The sequence below is a fragment of the Sciurus carolinensis genome, chromosome 5 (genome assembly GCF_902686445.1).
Source record: "Sciurus carolinensis chromosome 5, mSciCar1.2, whole genome shotgun sequence".
Lineage (NCBI taxonomy): Eukaryota > Metazoa > Chordata > Mammalia > Rodentia > Sciuridae > Sciurus > Sciurus carolinensis.
This window is the reverse complement of record NC_062217.1, coordinates 150,766,478-150,791,305: the sequence shown is the minus strand read 5'-3', so window position 1 is coordinate 150,791,305 and position 24,828 is coordinate 150,766,478. Positions and strand designations below refer to the sequence as shown.

The 24,828-nt window shown below is 47.5% G+C and overlaps 3 protein-coding genes across 4 annotated transcripts in view; 1 reads left to right on the top strand and 2 right to left on the bottom strand.

Annotated features, from left to right (window-relative positions):
* The window catches only part of Gbf1 (golgi brefeldin A resistant guanine nucleotide exchange factor 1), a 118,736-nt gene extending 113,271 nt beyond the window's left edge, over positions 1-5,465 (bottom strand). Inside the window, 1 exon segment of the mRNA XM_047554061.1 lies at positions 5,226-5,465. The gene's annotated coding sequence lies outside the window, so the exon portion shown is untranslated.
* A 3,554-nt stretch (positions 5,466-9,019) lies between these two features.
* Pitx3 (paired like homeodomain 3) lies at positions 9,020-20,783 on the top strand. Of its 2 annotated transcripts, none has more exons than XM_047553811.1 (4): positions 9,020-9,147; positions 18,463-18,592; positions 18,765-18,967; positions 19,484-20,783. In XM_047553811.1, exons 2-4 carry the CDS (start codon positions 18,475-18,477, stop codon positions 20,069-20,071), a joined length of 909 nt encoding a protein of 302 aa, XP_047409767.1. In that variant the 5' UTR covers positions 9,020-9,147; positions 18,463-18,474; the 3' UTR covers positions 20,072-20,783. The 2 variants fall into 2 exon arrangements, with proteins under 2 accessions (XP_047409767.1, XP_047409768.1); XM_047553812.1 differs by lacking the exon at positions 9,020-9,147 and adding an exon at positions 15,131-15,230.
* A 357-nt stretch (positions 20,784-21,140) lies between these two features.
* Elovl3 (ELOVL fatty acid elongase 3) lies at positions 21,141-24,111 on the bottom strand. The gene is made up of 4 exons (XM_047554460.1): positions 23,859-24,111; positions 22,885-23,016; positions 21,984-22,135; positions 21,141-21,729 (listed from the first exon to the last, which is right to left on the bottom strand). The coding sequence occupies exons 1-4, from the start codon at positions 23,957-23,959 to the stop codon at positions 21,302-21,304; spliced, it is 813 nt and encodes a 270-aa protein (XP_047410416.1). The 5' UTR covers positions 23,960-24,111; the 3' UTR covers positions 21,141-21,301.
* Positions 24,112-24,828: the final 717 nt, after the last annotated feature.

The following is a 24,828-nucleotide window of genomic DNA, read 5'->3' as shown; positions in this document are numbered from 1 at the left end:
TTCCACCTAAAAGTCAATGAGGGAGTCACAATGCCACACTGGTTACAAGAACAGGTTTCAGAGTAAAGACAGACTTAAGTTCTAGTCCTGACTATGATTACCTATATTATGATCTTAGACAAGTTTATTTGTTTCTTTTTTTTTTTTTTGAGAGGTGGGGATTGAATCCAGGGCCTCCCCCAAGCTACTGATGAGATATACCTCCTGAGCTAAGTTTCTTAACCTCTCTAATCTCAGTTTATAGTTCTACATTGTGTAATACCTCTTCATCAGTTTGCAGTGAGGTGTAAATAATAAGTCTGGGGCTGGGGAGATAGCTCAGTTGGTAAAGTGCTTGCCTTGCAAGCACAGGGCCCTGGGTTTGATCCCCAGCACTGCAAAAATAATAATAATAATAATAATAATAATAGTCTGTAAAGTGCCTAGCACAGAACCTGAGATATTAAAAACCTAATAAATGTTATATTTTTATGATAATGCTTGCTCTGTGACATCTTCCTTAGCTAACTCCTTTTCCCAGACAGTATCAGCACCCCTTTTCTGTCAACCCATAAGACTTCGTACATACCTCTATTTAAACACATCTTAGACTGATTTTTATTTATTTATTTAACCTATCTCTACCATAAAAATATGAACATCTCAGGGGAAGAAACCATGATTCATTCGCTCTTTATTCCCAATACCTGAAAACATACTAAGAAAAATGATTAATAAATATTGAGTGCACAAATGAATTAACATCAAGACTGACCAGTCAACAGTGGTGTAGTGAGAACAATGATTTCATAGAAAACAACAACTCTGAGCTAGGCAGACAACCTTTCTGTATCTCCTACGTGTTTCTCTACAAAGAAGTTACAACCTTCCACACAGGCCAACCTACAGACAAAAAAAAAAAAAACAAAACAAAACTATATATCCACCAACCAAATTACGCTTCTATTTTCACATCTTCTTGTTATCTCCTGAAATATTATTTGAATATTAACATATATTCTGTGAAATATATAATTCTTTATGTAACTGACAATTCTTCATATTATGTGTACATGTGTCTTATTTTCTTTCATTCTAAATAGGTTGTTATTAGTACACCTTTTTTTTTTTCCAAGTCACTCTTAAAAGTCGTCCTTATCCAATTAGCAAATAGATTCTCCAAAGGTAAAGACCCAAGATTTTTTTCCTTTTCATAATTCTTTGGTATCTAGTACAGAGCTGCAGAGAGTTGCTCTGATGGATTTTCTGAGAGTGGATGGAACCAGGGAGCTGATTGGTCTTCAATAGGCCCTTCCAAGGTTTAAATTCACTCAATCTTGCAGGGTGTGGTGGCACACACCTGTAATCCTAGCAGCTCAGGAGGCTATACCTTAGTGAGGCCCTAAGCAACTCAGCGAAATCCATCTCTAAATAAAATATAAAAAAGGTCTGGGGGTGTGGCTCAATGGTTAAGATCCTCTGAGTTCAATCCCCAGTATGAAAAAAAAATTTTTTCACTCAATCCTTGAATGGTCCAGAGAAGCACTAAAGATGAAGAACTTATAACATTGAGTGACCAAAAAATACTCAATAGTTTTGTGCATTATTGAGAGTGTCTAAGAATTACTAATTAGTAAACAATTTACTGGGCTCAAGAAATTTACTCAAAGGGTAGAGGTAAGAGAGTCAAACGAGGAAAAAAGCTGGTGCCATGACAAGGCACAACTGGAAAATCCTCCCAAACCTGTTAATCAGGTGAACAGTGTACTTCAGCTTTGCTATGTCATTTCCCTCTCTCTCTCTCTCTCTCTCTCTCTCTCTCAGACTATCTCCAGAACTACATGCAATGTAAGCCACTGATATGTCAAAAGCTATCCCTTTTACCAGCCTGGACATGAAAAATGTAATAAAGCTTCTCACTCATTGTTTAAACACTCAAGAGTGACAGGTGGTAGAGAAGGACAAAGAATAAGTTATTTGCTATGATATGATTATGCATAGAGAACTGTAGTGACTTAAGTCTTATAAAGTCTGCCCATCTTCTTTATCACAGGTCATCATCCAGTGGTCACTGGGTAGAAACTAGTCCACAGACATATTTTGTTTATACTGAAGGTTTTTAACATTTGTAACCAGTTGCTAACAATTAGAAAACACAATGATCAGGATTCCCAGCTTCCCCTGAAAAATAGGAAGATTGGTCACACTACTTATTTAAATGAATAAATAGCAGATGCTTTCTTTAAATAAGAGCATGAATTCTCTAGTATACTAAAGTCTCCACTACATCCTAACACATTCCCACCTAACTTTACTTACTTACATCATCTGCCTGAGACTTGTGCCTTTGGATTTATAACCTGTATATATGATCTTTCATCATACTACCTTAACTATACCACTATTGTTACTATGATCACTTCCAATACTTTTGGGAAAAATCATCACTTCCATGATTACTTCCGCTACCACTCCAAAGTAGCATACTATTATATTTCCATTTAATTAAACGAGTGTAGTTGACAATACTGAAATAAAGAAAAAGAGGAACAATATAAAAGAAAAACAAAATATAAAAAAAGATAAAAGAGGAATAATAAAAGCAGCCTATCACATTTATATAGCTCTTCCAGGTGAAGGTAAATAAATATTTTCTTCTTTCAACTCAACCCCTCCAGGAGCCCAACAGAAACATTCTAATCAGTCATACCGAACCACAGGGATAGAGAATGACCAATCAATTAGAAGTGGAATATGAAGGCTAGCATGATCTTTCCAGTGATTACCCTGTGTCTCCTCAAAAGCAGGGGCTGTGTCTTCTTCCTCACAAGCTGCCCACAGTAGCCAGTCTAAGGTACTCGCTCTATCAGTGAGGTTATTATTTAGAAGTGTCTGTCATCCTGACTTCTAGAACACAGGAAAGTAAAATAGTGGAACTCTTGACAAACATAAGCAAAAACTAGGACTGATGCCCAGCTACTGATGTGTTTACAACCTGAGTTCCACAGTGCCAACTGTCAAGACTATAAAACTGTAGTGTATTGTCTGTCTATAGCCACCATTAAAAAGAAACTTGAGGGCTGCAATTGTAGCTTAGTGGTAGGGTGCTTGCCTAGCATGTGTGAGGCACTGGGTTCAATTCTCAGCACCACATAAAAAGAACTAAAATAAAGGCACTGTGTCCATCTACAGCTAAAAAAAATTTTTTTTAAAGAAAGAAAGAAATAGGAGGCTCGCCTATGAAGTGCAAGCCTGGGTTCAATCCCCAGTACTGCACCCAAAAAGAAAAAGAAAAAGAAGCTCAAATACAAGTGTTGAATGAAAGGCAAATTTTCTTATTCATGGGTGCGTGGAAATTATTTCTCTATAGAAAAGTATTCAATCTAGAAAATCCCTGTTATTTTCTTCAGTGATATGGACTGAACTCAGGGCCCTGTACAGGTTAGGCAGATGTTCTACCACTGAGCTACACCCCAGCCCTGAAAATGACTTTTTAAAGAAAGAAAAAGAAAAACTTTGACACCTCTAGAGTTACCCTCAGGCCCAACTGAAAAGACGATGAATTGATCACACTACCCAGAGACCAGATTGCCTATTATGCAAAGTATATAACTCAGTAGGGCCCAGATAAGTAAAGCAGGCTCATCAAACCTGGGCACTTCCTGGACTGACTATGTCATTTCATTTGCCATTTTCAACTACTTTTTTTGGATATTCTACAACTTTGATCAGCAAGTGAAAATGTAAATAGTTCTTTGTACTATTTCCATCCCACTTATTTTCAAATCAATAAATGTAAACTCTAAATACTATTCCTTCTTTCCCCAACACACACACACTTCAGGAGGGCAAAGGGAATTAGGTAGGAGAAACTGAGTTCAATTACTTTATCATCCTAGACAATATCCTTACCAACCTCCTTGATACTACCTCACCATGCAAAAGTGCAGTGTTCCTGTCTGCCAGGGACAGAACTAGGCCACAAAGCCTGATCACAGCCTGATTAGTTTGATGCCTTTAATCAAACTAATCACAGATACAGATAACAGTCAAGTGCCCATGACCTGCTGAAAGGCATTAGGCTGATCCTAGCTGAGGTGTTGCACATATACGCTTCTACTTTTAATTGGATAAATGAGCATCCCAAAGCAGATCTTTCCATCTTTATCTTTCACAGGACCTAAAATACTGCCTTATATACCTGATATAAAGGCATACAAATTTCTATTTTGTACATTAAGAAATATTATCCACACTGTCCCTCATCTGTAAAGGTACTCTTTACCTTTGGTGAACTTTTACAGCTTTACAACACAGCAGTTTATCAAAGGTCATCACTGTACCATAAACTACACTCTTTGGGGTTATGCCCCATCATTCACAGCTGTCCTGACTCTACCAAAGTGGTCAAACATTTCTCATGACTCTTTGTCCAACAGAAATAATAAGACAACAATATCAAATTTTACCAGTATTCAAATTCCTCTCTGCTCTCAATTAAATGGGTCAGAATGACTTTCTTGTGATTAAATCTTAACCCCTTAGGCCAAATGAAGAGAAGACCTGGGGAAAATGTCAACCCAAAACACATACCAGAAGAGAATGCCTGTAAAATGTTGTATAAAGGAAGACCCAGGCCCAGAAGTCCAGTGTTTACGTACAGACTCAGAGTGGTGGCAGAGTTGCCCTACAGGAGATAAAGCCCAATTCTCCAGGCTGCTTGCCTCAACTCTTCTGACTACCTGAGTCTGGGTCGCACTGGTTCATCATTCAGGATTAATGAAGCAATTCTCTTGCACTGACGAAGTAATCACATAGACGTTGAAACTCTACAAAATCCAGAGAGGCTTATATCCAAGGTCCGAAAAACCAACTCTTATTTAACAATGCTCCTTAGCTTTTACTTTCAGCTTTTGAGGACTGAACTCTTTAGGATGCAGAAAGCCCTGGAAGAGAGGAGCTGATGGCTACATTAAGCCTGGGAAAACAGGAAGAAGAACTGAAGAACCCACAGAGATCAACAATTCAGAACTGAAATCTCACCTCCTGCAGTAGAGGCCTGACCTTTGCCCCCTGCACGCCTCCCAATTCCCTCCCACAACAATCCCTCACTCGTTTAATTCCTGAGCCCTGAGTCCTTAATCCACCCCCGCGCGTCCAATTTAAGGACTCTTCTCCCTTATTCCCTAACGCGTTGTCAGGGCGGCCTTCATAACGCTGGAGCTCTAAGAAGAGACTTTGCTGACCTGTCAGCGGATCCAAAATGGCGGGGCCTAGTCCCAGGACCGGCAGCGGCAGCTCATGTCCAGCCTGGGCCCCGGAGGCGTCGCTCCCAGCGGCTCTCCCGACTCGGGTGGCAGGTGGTAGAAGGGAGGGCGCCTGTTTTCTGGGGAAGTTAAGGTTGAAGTCAAGGTGGGACCGCACAGTTGGCCAGAACAAGTAGGCCGGGACGAGCGGAGGAGCCGGCTACCTTCCCTGTCAGCTCACTGACGTGGTAACTAGCCTCAGTCTAGCCCGCTGCCTGGTAACTGCGAGAGCCCTGCCGTTTATAGCCAATCATAGCTTGGCACAGTAAGAAGTGGCGTTCCAGTTATCCAATCGAAGAAAAGAAACTGGCTCCAGGAGGCGGGTAGTGCCTAAAGAGGCGAGATTATAAAGGAAAGAAAAGGGTTGGTAAGGGACAACCAACGGATACGAGAATTCTCTGAGTGACAATTACAAAAGCCAGTAAAAATAGGGAATTGCTCCGAGCGGTTGGAGAGGTGGAGTTAGGTAGAGTTCGGTTGCAGTGCGCAGTTTGGCAGTGGCCGCTTGGCATTATGGGGAGGAAGGTTACGATTTGCTGGAAAGGAGGCGGGGCCCGTTTTGAGAGCTTGAGCGGGCACTCCTTGCTCCCTCGGCTGCATCCTAAGAAAGTCTTCTGAGCCAATACTATCCTCCTTGAGTGATCATTCTTTCTCGAGGCAGTCTGTGGCCCCTTCATCCTAAGACCAGTTCGGCGACCTATTCCACACAGGGCCCCCCTCCCCCGCAACCTTCCCCGTCTGCCGGCTCGTTTTGACTTCTCATAGGTGGCTGTCCCGTCCCAACTCTCTTTCTGCGTCTTCTGCCCCATACTTAGCATCCAGAAAAAGAGAAAATACGAGATGGCAGAAACCTTGGATAGCTCCTTATTTTACAGAGCAGGAAACTAAGTCCCAAAGTGGAAAGCTAGCCCCATATTCACATAGCTGGTTAATGGCAGAGAAGAGAGACAAATCCAGGTATCTTCACCACCCCCACTAGTCTAGCTCTTTTTCACTGCTCCTTGCTACCTCTTATGCTTTAGTCTGACTGTAACTTTCAGCTCTGTCATATCACATTGGACACACCTCACCAACCAGGGTAGAAAGCTAAACACACAGTTTAGTCCGCATCACCATTGACAGGTTTACCTTTCCTCTTTGCCTTGGAAATGCTAAGAGGGCTGAGGACTGGGTGTCCATCCATTTTTCCACTCTGCTGCCATGGCTAGCTGCCTCATCCCCTCCATAAAAGATGACAGAGGTTGCTAAAATATTTAGAATTGTCCAGAAGTGAGTGAGGGTGGGAAGAGAACAGAGAATGGGTTTTCTTCTTGCAGATTGAATGGTGGAATTCCTATTCCTATCTATTGCTGAATAGAACCTAGGTGTTCCTGAAGACTTGGAGAGGCTTCTGGAAGGCAGTGAAAATAAGATGCCAACTCTCTCCACACTACCTCCCACTTATAGATAATTCAAGTTCAGGGAAGCTCTATACCTAACTCTATAGGAATGTGGCCTCAAAACCAGGCATTCAAATACTATCTATGTATTATGATCTTCCAATTTGAAGAACCCCGCGTACCTGACATCTCACCTAAAGAATCCCTCAACAGCTCCCTGCATTAGGATTCTGATCTCTGAGACCAGTTCAAGATCTTGCCTTCCTCACTCAAAATGAGTCAGGGAAAGAGGATACACCTCCCCAGCACCTCTTTCTTTTGAGTTACTTTTCTCTTCTTTTGAAAACTGGAAGCTGGCTTCCTGTACCTGTCTCAGACTGAGAGGTCTTAGAGAACCAATTTGAAAATTCTCTAAGTAGCCCAAATTCCTTACTGTCCCATCTCTACTTCCACATACCTCCAGAAATTCATTATCAATAAAACATGTGATTGTGCATTAAAGATGGGGAAGAGAGAGATGACAATTCCCTAGCCCCTCCTAACTATTCAGGTAAGACATCTTCCTCTTAGATTTCAGTATGACATGTTTATTGAGTTTCTACATTGTGCCTGGAAACAGAAGGATGAAAAAGACACAGATCTTGCTTTCCTAAATCTGTCTTATAGGGGACAACACATAAACTAATCCCTTCAATATGGTGGGTGGAGGTAACAGTGTATGCACAAGGAAGGTCATGGGAGCAAGAGACAGAAAAAAGCTTCCCAGAGGGGAGCTTAGAATGAAAAAAGTTGGCAAGGTAGGGACAAGTTACTGTCAGAAAAGGCCAGGACATGCAGGAAACCACTTGGAGATTGGAAATAAAGACAAGGTCAGTCAGGTACGCTGGCTCACACCTCTAATCCCAGGGGCTCCTGAAGCTGAGGCAAGAGGATCACAAGTTCAAAGCCAGCCTCAGTGACTTAGCAAGGTCCTAAGCAATTCAGCGAGATACTATCTCTAAAGATAAGTCCTATAAAAAAGGACTGGGGATGTGGCTTAAGTGACCCTGGGGTGGGGGAGGGGAGAAAGAAAAAAGAAAAAAAGACAAGGTGAGGACCTAAAGTGTATTATAAAGTGTATTATATACTGTCAGACTATGGAGCTTGATTTTTATCCTGAGGACAATCAGGAGCCACTGAAGGTTGGTCATGTTTGCCTTAGGAGCATATTGTGTGGACTGGTCCCAGTCTTAAGGCACACAAGCAAGCCAGCCTAACTTCACATATTCCTTGGACACCCAAATTCCTAACCAGCAAGTACCAAGGCCACACCTTGTGCCCAAGACTGAATCTGGTACCACCATGGGGACACCAGTCCTCCAAAAGCTGGGAAAGCACAGCAACAGCAAACCTAAAGTGCAACGAGAGAGGCGAATGGTCCATGCATTAGAAGAATACCCAACACAAGCCCAAAGAGCCAACAGGAGCCCCCTTTAATTTTAGGGAAGCAATAATAGTTAAGTTACTTGTCCAATGCAACTCCACGAGGGTACTGTTAGTGGTAGGGTTGGAAAACACTTTGGTTTGTCTCATTCCAAACCCTCCGTTTTCCATGAAGTCACCTTCCTTGGAGAACAGGAAATTAAAAAACGGGGCGAGCGGAGCCGATAGCTGAGAAGAGAGAAGATGTGAAGAAAAGTCACAGAGAAAGAAGTTAGACTTTCCAAGTGACAGAGGAGGAAGGAAAGGTCTAACAACAGGAACGAAGCGGTAGAGAAGAGGAAAGATAAGCGAGACGTGGGAGGACTGGAACAGAGACAAAAGGGCGGAGAGACGGACAGCAACAAGTGGAGAAAATCGGCGAAACTTGAGCAGCAGAGAAGTCTAAGCGCTGAGACCAAACGGCCTCGTGCGCCTTTCCACCTGGCACCCCAGTAGCCCTCTCCCCCAGCACTATTCCACTTTGCTCCAGATAGCGGTGGGGCCTATCGCGCCGAGGGTTAGCTTCCCGGGGTAGGCGGACCCCTCTACTTTAGCCCGCAAGGTTCTCGGCAAAAGCATGCTAGCCGGAATGGGTCTCGGCCACGTGGGAGGGGCGTGGCCTAGTTGTTGGGTCGCTCTTCTGATTGGTCGAGGGGTGGGGTTCTTGGCGGCCCGCCGAACGGACCCCTCCCTCAAAGGCGGGGCCTGAAGATTCACAGCTGGAAAGGGTGGAGCCCGGGCGGCGCAGCTGGAAAGGGGCGGGTCCGGAGGCGCACAGTTCGCCGCCGCGGGCTGGGGGCGCCCTATGCTGCAATAAAGTGAATGGGCTTTGGCGGGGGGTGGCAGTCTGCGGTGAGGCTCACTCTCCCTCCGCGAGTCTGGGAGCGCCAGAGCCAAGCGGCCGCCCCGGAGCAGGGGGCGGCCCCCACCCCGCCCGGGTGCCTGGCCCCTGGCCCCTGCCTGCCCTCCAGACCGTTACCGCCGCCGCCGCTATCCCGAGTCTTCCTGCTGCGGGACGTACTGTGAGTTCTTGACCATATGGGGGACAGCAGCTTAAGGGGCCTTGGCGGATCCCGGGACCCCTGAAATGGGACCTGGGCGGTAGAACTCCAGTACCTGGGGAACAGGTCGGGACTGGGAGGGAATAGTGCAGAACAGGTTCCAGGATTTGGGAATAGGAAAACTCAGAGTAAGGACCAGGGGAACTGCAGGGGTAGACTCAGGGGATCCGGTGTGAAGCCGGAGACATGAAGCCAGGACAGGGGCTCCGCGAAGCAAGGAGGAGGGAATCGAAACCATTCCCAGAAGCTCCCTGGAATCCGGGAGCACAGGGCAGATCGCCTGAGAGTGAAAGGGGTTGCAGAGGCCCTAGCCAGTTGAGAAGCCGCCCGCGGCCGCACAACCTGCGGGCAGTTGGCGGAGCCCTACATACACCCCTCAGCCCAGGCTCAGGCAGACTCTAGGGACTGGGAACAGGGGTGCGCCTGGTCGCACACACTTCTCTTCCCAGCTGCTCCGCAGTTGGAATAGGAGTCGTGTTATGAGAGCGCGGTAGGAACTGGGTCAGGTGGCGGTTCTTAGAGCCGCAGGACCGAGGCTGGAAGCCCTAGTAATCAAGGGGCAGGAGTGGAGGGTCGAGCTTGGGGTGTCGGGGTCTAGATGGGCCTAGACCCCGCGCCTCCTCAGAATCGGACGGAATGTCCGTGGCGCGTGGAGCTCAAAGCGAACAGAATGTCCAGGATGGCAAAGTGGGTCTCTCCGGAGCAGGCGCTCTGTCGGACAGTGGTGGACAGAATGTCCCTGGCCGGGTGGCATGTCCATCTACTCGGCAGCGCCTGCCCAGCTGCTACGTGTGCGATGGAGTCGGCAGTGGTGGGTTACCTGAAATCCCAGCTTACACTTTGCAAACTTGTTTCTGCTCCTCCAGGCAGTGGGGCCTGGATCAGAGAGAGTAAAGGATGCATGCAGCCTGACCTTGGGACAGGGTGAAACTGGGAGGCATCCTCCCTCCATCTCAGAATAGATCAGAGCATCACCCTGGACTTCCAGAATTCAAATTTGAGAAGAGATAGCTGATAATGGAACTGCTAGTGAATCCAGACCAGAAAAACAAAGAATGAGCCACAAGAGCAATAGGAGCACAGTGAGGAGCCCAGCACAAGCTCTAACAGTCCAATTTCCTAACAAACTCAGAGTCAACCCCTAATTCCAATACAGCTGACCACACACCCCCAGACTCCTTGCCTGGGTATTAGCCATCTCAAGAGTCCTTCTCTGCAAGGATGCAGAAACCCATGCCGGAAGGGAAAGCTGCAATCCCTTAACAGATTAAACTCTATGGTCCTGTTATTCTTTTTCTTCTTCAGCCCCACCAGTCCTAATACCAATTTGGTGGCTGAGAGAAAGTGAGAAGGAAACATAGAATCCAGACTCTGGTCCAGCATGGGGCCCATATATGCCTGTAAGTCCGGTTGGGAAGGAATCTCAACTGCCCTGTTTGTTTTCCCTGTGGATGAGAGTGGGCCCTGACTCCTATAAAATGACCTTGGCTCTAATCAGAGTCCAGTTAAGCTAGAAAGGACAGAGTAGAGAGAACTCTCCGAATCTATTGAATAAGGAAGGCAATCCAGCTGGGGACTGTGTTTTCATAAGGACAAGTGCAAGTCTTTTTGTTTAGCACTCCTCAGTTCTTAAGTTTGCTTAGAAACCAGCTAGCACTTTGTCTCTCAACCCTTTTTTGTCCCTTGCTCTCTTTTAATAAATATGGAGTCATACACTAATCGCCATTATCACATCCTGATATACTTTTTTAGGGACTTGTGCTCCTATTATTGCTTTTGAAAACTCACTGAAATTATAACTAGCTGAAATGAAGGGTTCTGAGTCAGGAAAGGAATAGGGATGGCACTACACATGATTTCATGAAGACCTCCAAATTTCTGATTTTGGCAAAAAAGCCAAAAAGAGAAGGCATTATAACAAAGACGATGGGAAACAAAAGACAGAATCTTCTCCCAGTCTTGCATACAACCATGTAGCTGAGTGCATATCTGGACTCTGGCCCTTAGGGAGAATGTTAAGGTTCAGAAGATGTTTGGCAGAATGGGGAGACAAGGGTTGCTAGAGAGAGAAAATTTCAAAGTTGAGGCCTCTGGGAGGTGAGACAGGATGGAAATCTACAACATAATGAAACACCGAGATAAGTAGAGGACTTGTTTACTCCCTAAATCCTGAAACTGAAGATGAGGGGGTCTTCTTAGAACTTCTTAGAACTGGAATGATGCAAGCTTAGGATGAGTAGAAAACTTTTTTTCGCAGTAGTTCTGGGGCTTGAACCCAGGGCCTTGTACATGCTAGGCAAGCACTTTACCAGCTGAACTGGATCCCCAGCCCCTAGCACACAGTGGGCATGCAACTTCCAGAGTTCATTTCCAGAGAGGTGGTAGAGGCAGGAAGTAGAAATGGAGTGCTTCACGGCTTGGGAGAGTCAGTGCATGTTACAAAAGACTGCAGGGTGGAGGGGATGATGCATGCAGAGAGCGGAACTGGGGTTGAATCTCTTCTTTCTATGTAACCATGGATGACTGCCTGCCCTTGGAGATAAAGCTGGGACAGGCATTCCTGCCATGTGGGGTGGTTGTGAGAGTTAAATGAAATCATGTGGAGGAAAGTCCTTTGCAAATGGAGAAGCACCAGAAGAAGCCTTACTGCTATTATTCTGCCCAATCTGCAGGTCCCCTATAAATTGCAGAATCTTTGTTTGGAAGGGTGGACTCTTGATTGTTAGAGAAGCCCCATCACATCCCTGATTCAGTCACAGGAAGGTCCTTAAAGATGAATATGTCACCTCCCCCAAGCTTTAGATACCAATCATTATCCTGCCCCTCTCTAACATCCTGAGAAGCTCCCCAAATGTTTAGTTTCTCTATCAGGTCAAATATTTTAATCTGATTATTTCTGCCCACCTCCTACTCAAGATTATGAATATGGATCCAGGACCGAGATCCAGGAAGGGAAGGCAAGGGTTACAGATTGGAGCTGAGTTATGGTGAAAGAGGGATGGTGCCAGGTGGACTCTTTTCTTCTCTATTCACTTTCGATGATCCTGTCAGAATATGGGGAGATGGTAGTTAACCTAAAGGAACCATTAGGTTCTGAGCTTTGGGGTTGTTGGAGTGTCCATGGTCATCAACAGGGACTCATGATAAGAGTGATGGGAGAAAAAGAAAAGAAGATAATGGAGTGAACGAGAGCTATATAAAGACAGAATGAAATGGTTTGCAAAACTCTCTCCTTTCCCATTTTCCTTCCCCAGGGCCTTCTTTACACCTCCCGGTTTGTAGTTTCTGCTTTCCTATCTCTCCCCCGCCCCATTCATTCTGATCATCATTGCCAAATAAGGGTCACAAAGATGCTGATTTTTATGTCACTTCCCTACCTACAAGCCTTAAGAGATTCCCAAAGGTTAGAGCAATGCTACTGGGGTGGGGGGCAGCAGTACAGGAGTGGGAGGGGCATGGCCCAGTAGGATGAACACGGCCCATCTTCCTGGTGTGGTTATATTACTTAAAGACTGAGGATATAGGGCTGGGGCTATAGCTCCATGTGTGAGGCACTGGGTTCAGTCCTTAGTACCACATAAAAATAAACAAGCAAAATAGAGGCATGCTGTCCATCTACAATTACAAAAAAAAATTTTTTTAAAGACTGAGGATATATGTCCTTTACTTTTATATTAAAGTTGACATGGCTAAAATATGAAATAGAACTCAAAATTTGCTTGAATTTTTAAAATCAAGTTAGATTGCAAAGAAATTTCTTACACGTAATAGTCATTTCAGTCATGCTTCTAGTTTTCTTTTACTAGTCTTAGGAACTTTTTGATGGAAAAGTTAGAAATACTGTAGTCTAGACTATATAAACTATGAAACAGCAGTTAGGCACGGTCGCACATGCCAGTAATCCCAGCCTCTCGGAGACTGAGGCAGGAGAATGGGAAGTTCAAGGCTAGCCTCAGCAACTTAGCAAGGCCCTGTCTCAAAAAAGGAAAAAAAGGACTGGAGATGTAGTTCAGTGGTAAAGCACCCCTAGATTCAATCTGTAGAACCAAATATGAATCAGCACTCCCTGTCTCTCTTCAGAGGACCCCTCAACCTGAACAGTTTTTCTCTGCAGATCTTTCAGTGCCTACACTGAGACTCTGACCAAGCAAAGTTTCCTGTTGTCCTCTGAATCTACCAGCTTATTCCTGACATTGCTGTATTCTTTAGAAGGCCCTGACCCTTCTCTGCCTCAACTCTCACTTGATCATTTTTTATATTTATTTTATTTTATTTTTGGTACCAGGGATTGAACCCAAGGGCACTTAACTACTGAACCACATCCCCAGCCCTTTTTAATTTTTATTTTGAGACAGGGTCTCACTAAGTTTCTTAGGGCCTCACTAAGTTGCTGAGGCTGGCTTTGAACTTGCAATCCTCCTGCCTCAGTCTTGTGAGCTGCCAGGATTACAGATGTGCACCAAAGTGCCCAGATCTCACTATATTCTCTGAGCCTCTGATACTTGATTCCACCTTATGGGGGCTTCACCTTTCTGATCTCCTACAGTGTAAGAGTAAGAATTGTGCACTCCATTTTTCTATGCACAGTTTGCCTCCCTAGATTGTAGGCAATTTAGAATTTGTGCCTTACCACTCTTGGGGATCCCTCTTAGGATCTAACACTTTCCGAGGGAAAGAAGAAAGGGAGGGACCCTGAGAAGAGTGTAGGACCATTTCTCTGATCCTCTTTTCACCCCTTGATAACATGAGTACATCAAATCCTTGCTGACTCCATCTGAGTCTTGAGGCTTCATCCTAGGGCTGTGAACCAAGGTGTCTCCATATGCTGCCATTTGAGTAGAGTCTGAATGCTCAGCTTCCCTAAGAAATGGAAGCCTAAATCTACTTAAGGGTCTCACTTCAGTCTCAACTTAATATGATTCCCCATTAAGTTCCCCAATTTGCTGCTGGCTGAGCTGAGCCACAGCATCACTAGTCTTATATCCTCCTCTCCATTCAGTCCCTGCAAAAGAAAGGTTTTTTCCCATTTAAGTTCCATGTTCTACCTCCTGCCTCAGGTGTTGTTATTTCAGTTTATCACAGGCTCATTCACTGAGACCTTGGTTGACCTCTTTGGCTTCAGGACTTCAGCGGGGCCCCATGCCTTTTTGCCATGAGACTGTGTTTCTTGAAAACTCTGGCCTCCCTACTGTGGCTTCCCTGGCCTGCGATTTGCTCTTCACCTTAATGTATCCTGGATATTTTCTTCTTGTTAGCCTACAACAGACTTCCTGTAATTCAGCCTATACTTCAGAATCAGAGCACACTCCCTAGGTTTGGGTTTGCCACCATCATACCAGTGGAACCTGGGCTATGCATCCAGGAGTATGTATCAGAAAGGTTGGGGGTGGTAGAAACAGCCTCTTCTCAGAGAAGGACTTGCCACCATTGTTATCTCTTGACTCTCTCTGGCCCTGCCTGGTATTTCCTACCAGTATCAACCAATCCTGTAACTTCCACATCTACTATTTGTCCCTTCCTATCCACTGAGTGAGGCGATGTTCCTCGTCTCAGTCCCAAATCCCCAGCTTCTTGACTGCCAGTAATTTGGGGAACTTAATCCCGCACCAACCTATCTCCAGCTCAGATCATAGTTTGGTGCCTCCAGCCTTTGCTCGACCAGTGCACCTAGACATGAGGCAGCAGGAGGCTATGCCCCCGAAGCTTACATCTCTCCACTGTCCACCTGACTTTAGTGTTCTTTTCTTCTCTCTGCAGTTTCGCAGTCAGGGCCCTTCTCAGCCTTGGCCCCCCTCTCTCCTAATAACCCATTCAAGAGCCTGAAGATTTCATTCTTTCCAAGTCCCTGCTCTTCAAAGTGACTTCCAGCTTGGGTTACTGTGCCTGTTTTGCTGTTGTATTATTGTCTGGGCCCTCTATGTTCAGGACAGTGTTGCATCCCTCTCTGAAATGCAGTATACTCACCTTTATTCACCAGAGAAATTCTTCACTGGAAGATACAGAGTCTGGGGAGGTGAACCACGCAAGCGAAGGCAGGGGCAAAGGTGAGCTCTTAGTCCCCACTCTACCCTCAGTGCCTAATTCAATGTTTAGCTCCTGGAAGGTGCTAAATAAATATTTGTTCAAAAAATGAGAGAAAAATTCTCAGTTAGAATTTTATTTCTATCCATTTTTACACATTATCTGAACCTTGTAACAATACTGAAGACAGTGGGGAAGGGATTATTAAGAAGTATGTCCAGAGAAGTAAAGTAATGGACCAAGGACACACAGTATGTTGGGGAGCAAGGATGTGAACTTAGGACATTTAACTCCAAACCTAATTCCTTTGCCCTATACCATATTACCTTCTTAAGAGAGGCCTGGAAACTTCCTGTCCTCCATCACCATCCCATCCCCTAGCTCCTACATTCTCATGCCTTCTCCTCACTCAACCAAGCAGGCTTTTCCCAGCAACCACTGAAAGTAAAATGTTCCCTGGCCCCCTTGACTTCCTCCTCCCCCACACAGAGTCCTTAGCTCTTAGGACTCAGAGCTGAGGTTCAGAGGGGCCAGGGAGAGGAGGGGGAAGGGTAATGACTAGGTCCAAAACAGTCCAGGCAGCTGTCCCTGTCACAGAGAGAGGAGACTGTATGACTTTGTGTATCTGTCTTCCTGAATGTGGGAGCGCACGTGTGGGAGGGTTGTGCGCCCCCCCCCTCCAAGTTCAAGTGCTTATTATGTCTGAGTGGGGGCCTGTGTGTGTCTGCACATGTGTCTGTCTGTCTCTGAGAACACACAGCCTGAACTCTGCTTTCTCAGCCTCATCTTTTACTCTGGCCCTTATCCCTCCTCACCCTGCCTCCCTCTGCTGAAATAGAGGATGAAATCAAGACCAAGGTATGGAATGCTGGGGGGCAGGGGAGTTTGGAAAACTAAAAGTCTGGAGCCAAAGCAAACTGGAAGGATACATGGCAGTGGTGGAACTTAGTTTTTTCTATAGGTAAAACACACTTTCCCTTTTTTCCCAGTCCTGTTATTCCATAACTCCTGGAAAAGCCAGGGACATGTTTGCATTTCAAGGTCATCTTGGCTCTGAAGGAAGAACAGACTTCAGAGCACAATCCCCCCACCCCACCCCCCACTTTCCAGCTCTCAGTTCTAAGCCTTTTTCTCTCATCTTCCCAGGTATTTGGGAAAAGCTACTGGTCAAGATTGCCATAGATCCCTCCCAAGAGCATCTCCCTTCCAGTGGAGAACTGTTGGGTCCAAGTTTTCCAGCTCCAGGTCTCTGGTTTCTGACCTCAAAATTGGAAAGGGAAGTGAGCTGAACATGCCTCTACTCCTGACCTGACTCTGTTCTTCTTTCCTGGGTTCCCTCTGTTCTGCCTCTCCAGCCTCAGTGAAAGTTTCAAGGTCTAAACCCATCTGACTGTAGAAAGAACAGGAACTGTTTCTCAACCTCTTCCTTTGACCTCTGTCACTAGCTTGGGTGGGGCACAGCTGCGATCTTGGAGTTTGTTGAAGGAGCATTACCATGTGCAAATACAGGCTGCTAACCATCTGCACCTCCTTGAGAAAGGCTCCTAATAAATTCAGAACCAAGTGACACACTTCTCAATCTGGACTAATCCATCATATTAATGCCACCCCGTGAAGGTGTTAATGGTGTTGGGAACAGAAAGGCCCCTCCCACCCAGATCTCTACTCCATCCTTCCTTCTATCCCTAGTCTCCCTCTGTTCTCCGCTGACCAAGAAGCATCCAGATGGGCTGGGGAGATAGCTCAGTTGGTAGAGTGTTTGCCTTGCAAGCATAAGGCCCTGGGTTCAATCCCCAGCACCACCAAAAAAAAAAAAAAAAAAAAAAAAAGAAGCATCCAGAGTCTTGAGCCCCACTAGTACCCCTTTCCCACTATAAGGGTCCCAAGGAAAACTCGCAAGAAAGGGACCCTGCAAGGGAAACCTAAAGAGACAGCTTCCTGGGCAATGTCAGGCTAGATTTAGGATAGGAAATGCCAACAGGAAGGAGACTTAAAGAAACCATGTCTACTACTTGGAGTGGGCTTAGTAAAAGCCAAGCATGAGATAGAGATATGATTGGTGCTATGTGAGATGTGTTTGAGCATGTAAAAGAGCAGACACGGCACAAGTGTCCTGTTGTTTCCAAACTCATTTTTTTTTGGGGGGTGGTGCTGGGGATCGAACCCAGGACCTTGTGCTTACAAGGCAAGCACTCTACCGACTGAGCTATCTCCCCAGCCCCTCCAAACTCATTTTTGATCTTGGAATCCTTTGTTCAAATTAAATCTCTTCAGAAATTATAAATGAAACAAAGGCAGAGCTTCCCCAGTTGAAGCTGACTCAAGCACGGCCAGGATGGAGTTCTAGCTGAATTCCCGAGGGCTCCAAAGAACACAATTTTAAAAAGCAAATGAAGAAAAAGTGTTAGTTCAGGAGTCCCAAAGACCTGGTTCAGATTCTAGTTCCACTGCTTACAAGCTCTTTGACCTTAAGTTACTTCAAGTTTCAGTTTCCTCATCCGGAATCAGGATGACAGGGGGTGGGCATCCCTAATCTAAAAGTTTTAAATCTGGAGTGCTCTAAAATTATGGTACATTTCAGATTTCTGAGTTTTGGATAAGGATATGTTAAACTGATAAAGCTAAGCAAATATTCCAAAGTCAAAAAAACAAAACTGTGAAATCTGAAACACCTCTGTTCCCAAGCATTCCGGATAAGGGATACTTGACCTGTATTAACTACTTAATCTTGATGTATTCTTGTGAGGGGAGGGACAGTTAAGTACCCATAAATGATAGCAGTGATTATTCTTATGGATGAAATATCAGACCTGGTTCAGAATAACATCTGTCCTAAGGAAGGTGAATAACAGAGGTTCAGGTTGTGCCCTAGTGTGGATGGCTGAGGGACCCATATGACCATATGGAGATATGGAACAGTTAGGAAGTGACCTTTGGAGGATGCAGAATAGGGGAAGTGGTGTGTCACAACATGCATTGCATTTTGAATATAAATATCAAACACCAAATGTGCACCAGGCACAGTTGTATGTGCTCAGCAGTTAACAAAGTATAATGTGTATGTGTGCATAAAACCTCTCAGTATACACTCTTCTCTTTGGGTCCTGTTTCCCTGCTTTATCCTAGGCACCCAAGTCAGGGGTGGCTCTTTGTCAGTGACCGAGAAAGGGCCAGGAAATTTGTGGGGAACCCTGCAAGGAACCGGCTAATCCCGTGATTTTATTCCCATTAACTTGATGTGTGTCTTCTCTACAGAGCCCTGGCTCCATGGAGTTCGGGCTGCTCAGCGAAGCGGAGGCCCGGAGCCCTGCCCTGTCGCTGTCAGACGCCGGCACTCCCCACCCTCAGCTCCCAGAGCACGGCTGCAAGGGCCAAGAGCACAGCGGTGAGCACGCCCCCTTCTGGGGATGGAGGACGTAACAACTCAGCCCCTAATCGGGTGTGACAAGGCGTGGTCGCCTGGGTGGAAGCAAGCTGGCGGTTGAGGAGGTTCCAAGACCTGAGAATCCACTCAGGCCTGGACTCCTTGTGACCTTACTCTCCCCCGCCATCTCCAGACTCGGAGAAGGCCTCTGTCTCGCTCCCCAGTGGCTCCCCCGAGGATGGCTCACTGAAGAAGAAGCAGCGACGGCAGCGCACGCACTTCACCAGCCAGCAACTGCAGGAGCTGGAAGCGACCTTCCAGAGGAACCGCTACCCTGACATGAGCACACGCGAAGAGATCGCAGTGTGGACCAACCTCACCGAGGCCCGCGTGCGGGTACTGCCTTCCTGACCCTTAACCCTCTCCCACCCGGGCCTCCCTCCTCTTGTATCCCCTGCAGCTTGTGGTTCTGAAGTCTTGCCTGCCCCATCTTGGGCCCAACATCTGACACCCCATGCCCCGAGTTGGGACACCTCCCTGCTCCTGTGCTCCAACCTTCAGTCTCTGCTTTTACGGCTTTCTATCTCTCGCGACTGCGTGTTGCTTCGTCCCCAACCAATCTCTTGTTTCTTTCCTGACTCTTCTTTAATCCATCCTACTGTCCCCCCAGACCCTGAGGCTGCTGACGGTGTTCTTCCATTCACGGTTTCGGTTCTCAGGCGCCTGGCCCTATGCGCTTTCAACCTGTCCGCCCCCCCCCCCCTTCGCCCCCAGCCACCTGGTTTCATGTATCCTCCGCATGGCCCGGGCTGGGGCCTCAATCCCCGTCTGGGTGCCCCACTTACCAACCACTTAGCTGGCCCCCAGCGCCATCCCACCCTGAGCCTAATAGTTTTTATCCCACACCCGCAGGTATGGTTCAAGAACCGGCGCGCCAAGTGGAGGAAGCGCGAGCGCAGCCAGCAGGCAGAGCTGTGCAAGGGTGGCTTTGCAGCGCCGCTCGGGGGTCTGGTGCCGCCCTATGAGGAAGTGTACCCCGGCTACTCGTATGGCAACTGGCCACCCAAGGCGCTCGCCCCGCCGCTCGCCGCCAAGACCTTCCCGTTCGCCTTCAACTCAGTCAACGTGGGGCCTCTGACATCGCAGCCCGTTTTCTCGCCACCCAGCTCCATCGCCGCCTCCATGGTGCCCTCAGCCGCTGCTGCCCCGGGCACTGTACCAGGCCCCGGGGCCCTACAGGGCCTGGGCGGGGCCCCTCCCGGGCTGGCTCCGGGCGCCGTGTCCTCCGGGGCAGTGTCCTGTCCTTACGCCTCGGCCGCCGCAGCCGCAGCTGCAGCCGCCTCTTCTCCCTACGTATATCGGGACCCATGTAACTCGAGCCTGGCCAGCCTGCGGCTCAAAGCCAAACAACACGCCTCTTTCAGCTACCCCGCTGTGCCCGGGCCACCCCCGGCTGCCAACCTTAGTCCATGCCAGTACGCCGTGGAACGACCCGTATGAGCGGCGGGCGGGTGGATCATCCCTTAGGGTGGGGTCAATAATTCACAGCTTCCCCGCACTGGGGTCCTCTAGACTGGTTTGCCCCCGCCCCAGTGTCTGAGAGGGGTTCATAGGCAGCTGAGAGGCGGCTAGCTCAGGATCGGTCCTTCCCCCTCCCGGCTCTAAAGGGCGGACTGGGCCCTACATGCAGATCACGACCCCGGGACTAAGTCCTGGAATAGGGACCAGCCCTCCCGGGCCAACTCACCCTTGGTCCATCCCGCCTTCTCCAGACTCCCTCTACCCCGTTTTCAAAGATAAATGAAATAAATGTACGCGGACTGTCAAAGGTCTGATGATTCAAAGTTGCCGTTGAGCCCTCATCCCTTCAACCTCCCCCATTGTCTAAAGGAGATCCGGATGCAGAGGAAGGAGGTGAAGGTCCAGGCTTCTGGGGCTTCAGTCCCATTCACTCCCCTCAAGAATGGGGAAGCCAGGATTCCTGGAGCAAAGGGGTGCACGCGTGCGTGGAATTGAACCAGTCACTTGGCTGGCATCGGTCAAAGCTGGTGCTGCTTCGCCACCTTGTGGTCTCAGGGAGAACAGCTGGTAGGTCTGGTCTCCAACGCTTGCAAGGATCAATTCTGCAACTTAGGAAGCCTACGACTTATAGATAACTCCGCCTTTCTGCACCTGTTTCTCACTGTTCCTATGAGGGGCTTGGGCCTCTAACAGCAATAAAATTATGGTCTGTAACAGACATTTACTAAGTGCCTACAGGCCTAGGATTCTTATTGAGTGTGTGTGCCTCATCCTTCCTCACACCCCTCAAGCCTCCCACCTGCAGATCACCATATTGCCAGCAGCCTTCTCCCATCACAGGAGCCCACTTCTTCCTCCAAATCCCTGAGCTCCATCTCCCATCTGGTTTGCCATGTTTAATTTTAAAACAGAACAAAAAGAAAAAAGATTTCTGGATAGAAATATAAATAACTCAGCTCTGGGAGCCCACCTAGTCCTATCTCCTTCCCAGGGCTTCCGTGGCCTTCCCTTATTCATCGAAGTACTAGGCCACACCCTAACCCCAGAGATGACACCTCTTGTCTGTTATAACTTCCCGCCACCTTGGGGCACACCTCCTGGAGTGGGGGGAATCATCCAGGGAAGGCTCCCTAATCACTCCCAAACCTAAGCCCAAACCCTCAGTGCCCTTTTGGAAGAGGGAATCTGAGGCTCTTTCTCTCCAGTTCTTCACTGACTTTTGGTCATGGCTTTGACCTTGGGCCTGAAGTAGGTTTGGCGGAAGAAGTGGGCAAAGAGGATGAAATAGGAGGCATATAAGACAAAGGACCAGAAGGAGTCTCCCACTGTGGTGTAGCATCCTTGTTCCTGCCTCCAGAGGAAAGTCAGGATGCCAAGGATGGCTCCCATAAACATCTGCAGGATCTGCAGGCTGGTGATGAGCATTGCAAGCATGCTGGGGCACTTCACTTTGGCAGCCTTCAGAGTGTAGTAGGTGTACATGATAGCATGCACACTGAAGTTCATGGTCATGAACCAACCACCTGAAGGTACTTTGTTCTTGTATCCAAAGCTTGTGAATAGTAGCACTGTGCTGTGGTGGTACCAGTGAATGAAGATGAGTGGTCGCTTACGCAGGATGATGAAGGCTGTGTCTCCTGGGAGATAAGAAGTTATAGCTGGCAAACCACCCAGTGCTAGGACCACCCTCTACAGTGGGTGTGGGGACCCAGGAGGAATTTTCAAGGTGGGGAGGAGAATCTTTGTGGTAGACAATCTGAAGAAGGTCTTAGGTGACATGTGTTGTTAGAACCCAGGAGTGGGAAAGGGATTCTCCATATGATGGGAGGTGAGGGTTCCAAGGAAGGGTACAGTTCACTGAACACCAGAGAGACAGAGCCTTGCCACTCACCGAGTTCAATGATCTTGCTGAGAAGAAAGACACAGGACCAGAATCTGACTAAGTCATTTTCAATGTAGTTTTTGAAGCACACAGTTTGCTGTAGGCCCCCCTTTAGTAGCACAGTACTCATATAGCTCCATGTCCTCACTGTCCCCAGGATACTGAAATGGAACAGAGAAAGAAAGGCATCAATCCACCCTTTCCCCTGGCTTGACAAGGTTACCAAGTCTCAAGTTCCTTCACCTCCTTACCCTCTCAGGGGGATAGATCAGATTCTGAGATCCTGGAGCCAATTTGGTAGATTCATTCAGTATTTCACAGGAAATGAGGATTGGAAAAGACCACGGAATGTGAAGGGAGTTGAGACTTAGTGTTTTTAGGATTGGGAGCCTGAGAAGTGAGTAGCAATTTGGGGAAAATCAAAGGATTTGGGGGAAGGAAGCATGGGAAGGAAAGCTGGGACAGTTTTGGAAAAGGGTGTTAGCATTAGTTGCTGAGAGTATTAGAGGAGGGTTTTCTTTTTTTAAACAGGTAATTGAACCAAGGGGTGCTTAGCCACTGAGGCACATCCCCAGACCTTTTTATTTTTTACATTGAGAGAGAATCTTGCTAAGTTGCTTAGGGCCTAGCTAAGTTACTGAGGCTGGCTTTGAACTTGTGATTATTTGCCTCCCCCTCCTGAGTCATTGGGATCACAGGCATGTGCCACCATGCCTGGCTGAGGAAGTACAGACTCCATGAGTGCAAAAGGGGTGGAACAGGGATTGCCAGGTTGGGGTTTAGGAAAGAAGGAAAAGAGGGCAATACAGAAGAGGGTGGAAGTTGGGAGTCAATGAAACTGAGGTTTCTGGAAAGCTTTAAGGGATGAAATGGAGGTCTAAGAAGCAGGTGAGAGGAGGGACTACCTTACCTGAAGATTGCAAGGCAGAAGGACCAGAGGATGAGAGGTCCCTGCAGGTTGAAGCCTTTCCGTGCCTTCATGTAGTTCTGCCCCACAACAATGAGCAGCAGGTAGATCAGAACTATGAGGAATGAGGCTGCCCTGGCAGGCAGAAGGCAGAGGAGATGGGCTCATGGGTGGCTGTTAGTCAGAGGAATGCCCACTCATCTGTCCAGGTTAATGTCCAGGTTAGAGTTCTAGCTCTGTCTGCTGCTTACTAGCTATGTGAGATTTTGGTTTTCTTATTTGCAAAGATGGTGGGGGTCCTCTCCTGACCATGTTATAATAACACAGGGTAGGGGTTATATCCAAGGTCTCTGTGATTATTGCTTTTTTTTTTCCAGTTGGGAACTGATAACCATTGGCCCATGCTTAGACATGACCCAGGGTTGTGGTGTAAGAATGTGGCAATAGCTTCTGCATTGGTGGGTTGTGACAAATTGAGCACAAAGTCAACCCACAGACACCTCCGGGGAGCTTTAGGGCTAAGCCAGCGAGCCAGGTGAAAGCTTGGAAACACTCCCTGAATTTGCTTCCTTCGACACAGCAAAGACGCTGGGGCGTTTAGGGAGCATGATTAAGGAGTAGAGCAGGCTGTTCCTGGCACACAGCCAAAGGACACGGGAGAGTTATCTAAGAGGGGTTCCAGTCAACCTCATTTCTCAGCTACCGGTTCTCTCTACATTCTTTCTTCGGCTTCTGTCTCCTCCCACACCCCTCTCCCCATCCTCATTTCTGCATCCTTTCTTCCAGTTCTAATCTCTTCAATGTGCCACCCTACCTGCCTGGACAATGATGGGTTGGAGCTAGTATGGGAAATCCTCTAACTTTGCTCTTTAAGAAAATCATTGCTGGCCTTCGGCCTACCCCTAACCCCCCACGCCTCACCCCCACCAAACATCGGGGTCTGGCCCCCCACATGGTCCTTCCCCATCAGGTCTCACCAGTATTCCTCTAAAAAGGGCCTTAAGTCCGGGAACATCTCGAAGTTATAGGGCTGGAATATTAGCTCCACTTCGCGTGAAATATTCATAGCTGTGACCATCCTGTTCTGCAGGCGTCCAGGTCCAGAGCTTGGAGGGCTGTAAAGAGGCTGCGGGGCCGAGGACAGAATGAACCTCAGGGCGGGACGGAACGCAGCCAGGACAGAAAGAACTCCTGGGCGAGGCACAAGGAGCTTGGAACAGGTGTGAGCTACAGTCCAGCGGCTCGTGCCGCCGCCGACGCCACAGGGGTATATAACGCGAATTGCTGAGCTGCAGGCCTGGCTGCGCTCGGCCCCCTCCCCGCGCTCGGCTGTTATCCAATCTTGACCGAGATACGCTCTTGTCCCGCCTCTGGGCCGCACCCTTCGCTCTGATCCAACATCCCCAAGGGCACCGCCCCTAGGCGCCCATCCCACCCGGCCCCGAATCCCGTAGTAGACCCTGGCCCCGCCCACTTTCCCACCCTTTTCTCCACCAGCACCTCCACCAGCACCTGTTTGGTTCGTCCTCCATGACCTCGCAGAGAACCCAGACAGACCAGTCTTCTCCTGGCTCTGCCGACCGTAACCTTTGCCTCAGCTTGCTTTAATCCTAACCTTCTTGGCAGTGAGAATAAAGTGGAGGTGTCCTTGGCCTCGGTCCCCTCACCCAGAGATGGGGGCGGCAGTTTCCAGTATCCTTGAGATTCTGGGAAAAATAGGCGTGGGATGAGAAAAAACCAAACTGAACAACGAAGAGCTCTTGTAATCCCTTCCGCCTGCTAGCTTTGGATCTGTGGTTGTGGGTGAAGGGAGATGGACTCTAATCAATTTCATTATTGAGGTTGTTGATGTTGATGTTTGAGGAGGCTGTTGTTGAAGCTGTTGTGGTTTCTTTACAGTTTCCTGAATTCCTGAACTGTTCCTGTCTGACACCCAGTAATAACCTT

Bases quoted from the DNA above. Each gene is read 5' to 3' on its own strand.
- Elovl3 (XM_047554460.1), bottom strand. From the start codon at position 23,959: ATGGTCACAGCTATGAATATTTCACGCGAAGTGGAGCTAATATTCCAG. The intron at 23,017-23,858 runs GTGAGACCTGAT...TCTGCCTGCCAG, and splicing joins CCCTTTTTAGAGGAATACTG to GGCAGCCTCATTCCTCATAG. The intron at 22,136-22,884 runs GTAAGGTAGTCC...GTTCCATTTCAG, and splicing joins TTCTGCCTTGCAATCTTCAG to TATCCTGGGGACAGTGAGGA.
- Pitx3 (XM_047553811.1), top strand. From the start codon at position 18,475: ATGGAGTTCGGGCTGCTCAGCGAAGCGGAGGCCCGGAGCCCTGCCCTG. The intron at 18,593-18,764 runs GTGAGCACGCCC...CGCCATCTCCAG, and splicing joins CAAGGGCCAAGAGCACAGCG to ACTCGGAGAAGGCCTCTGTC. The intron at 18,968-19,483 runs GTACTGCCTTCC...CCACACCCGCAG, and splicing joins TCACCGAGGCCCGCGTGCGG to GTATGGTTCAAGAACCGGCG.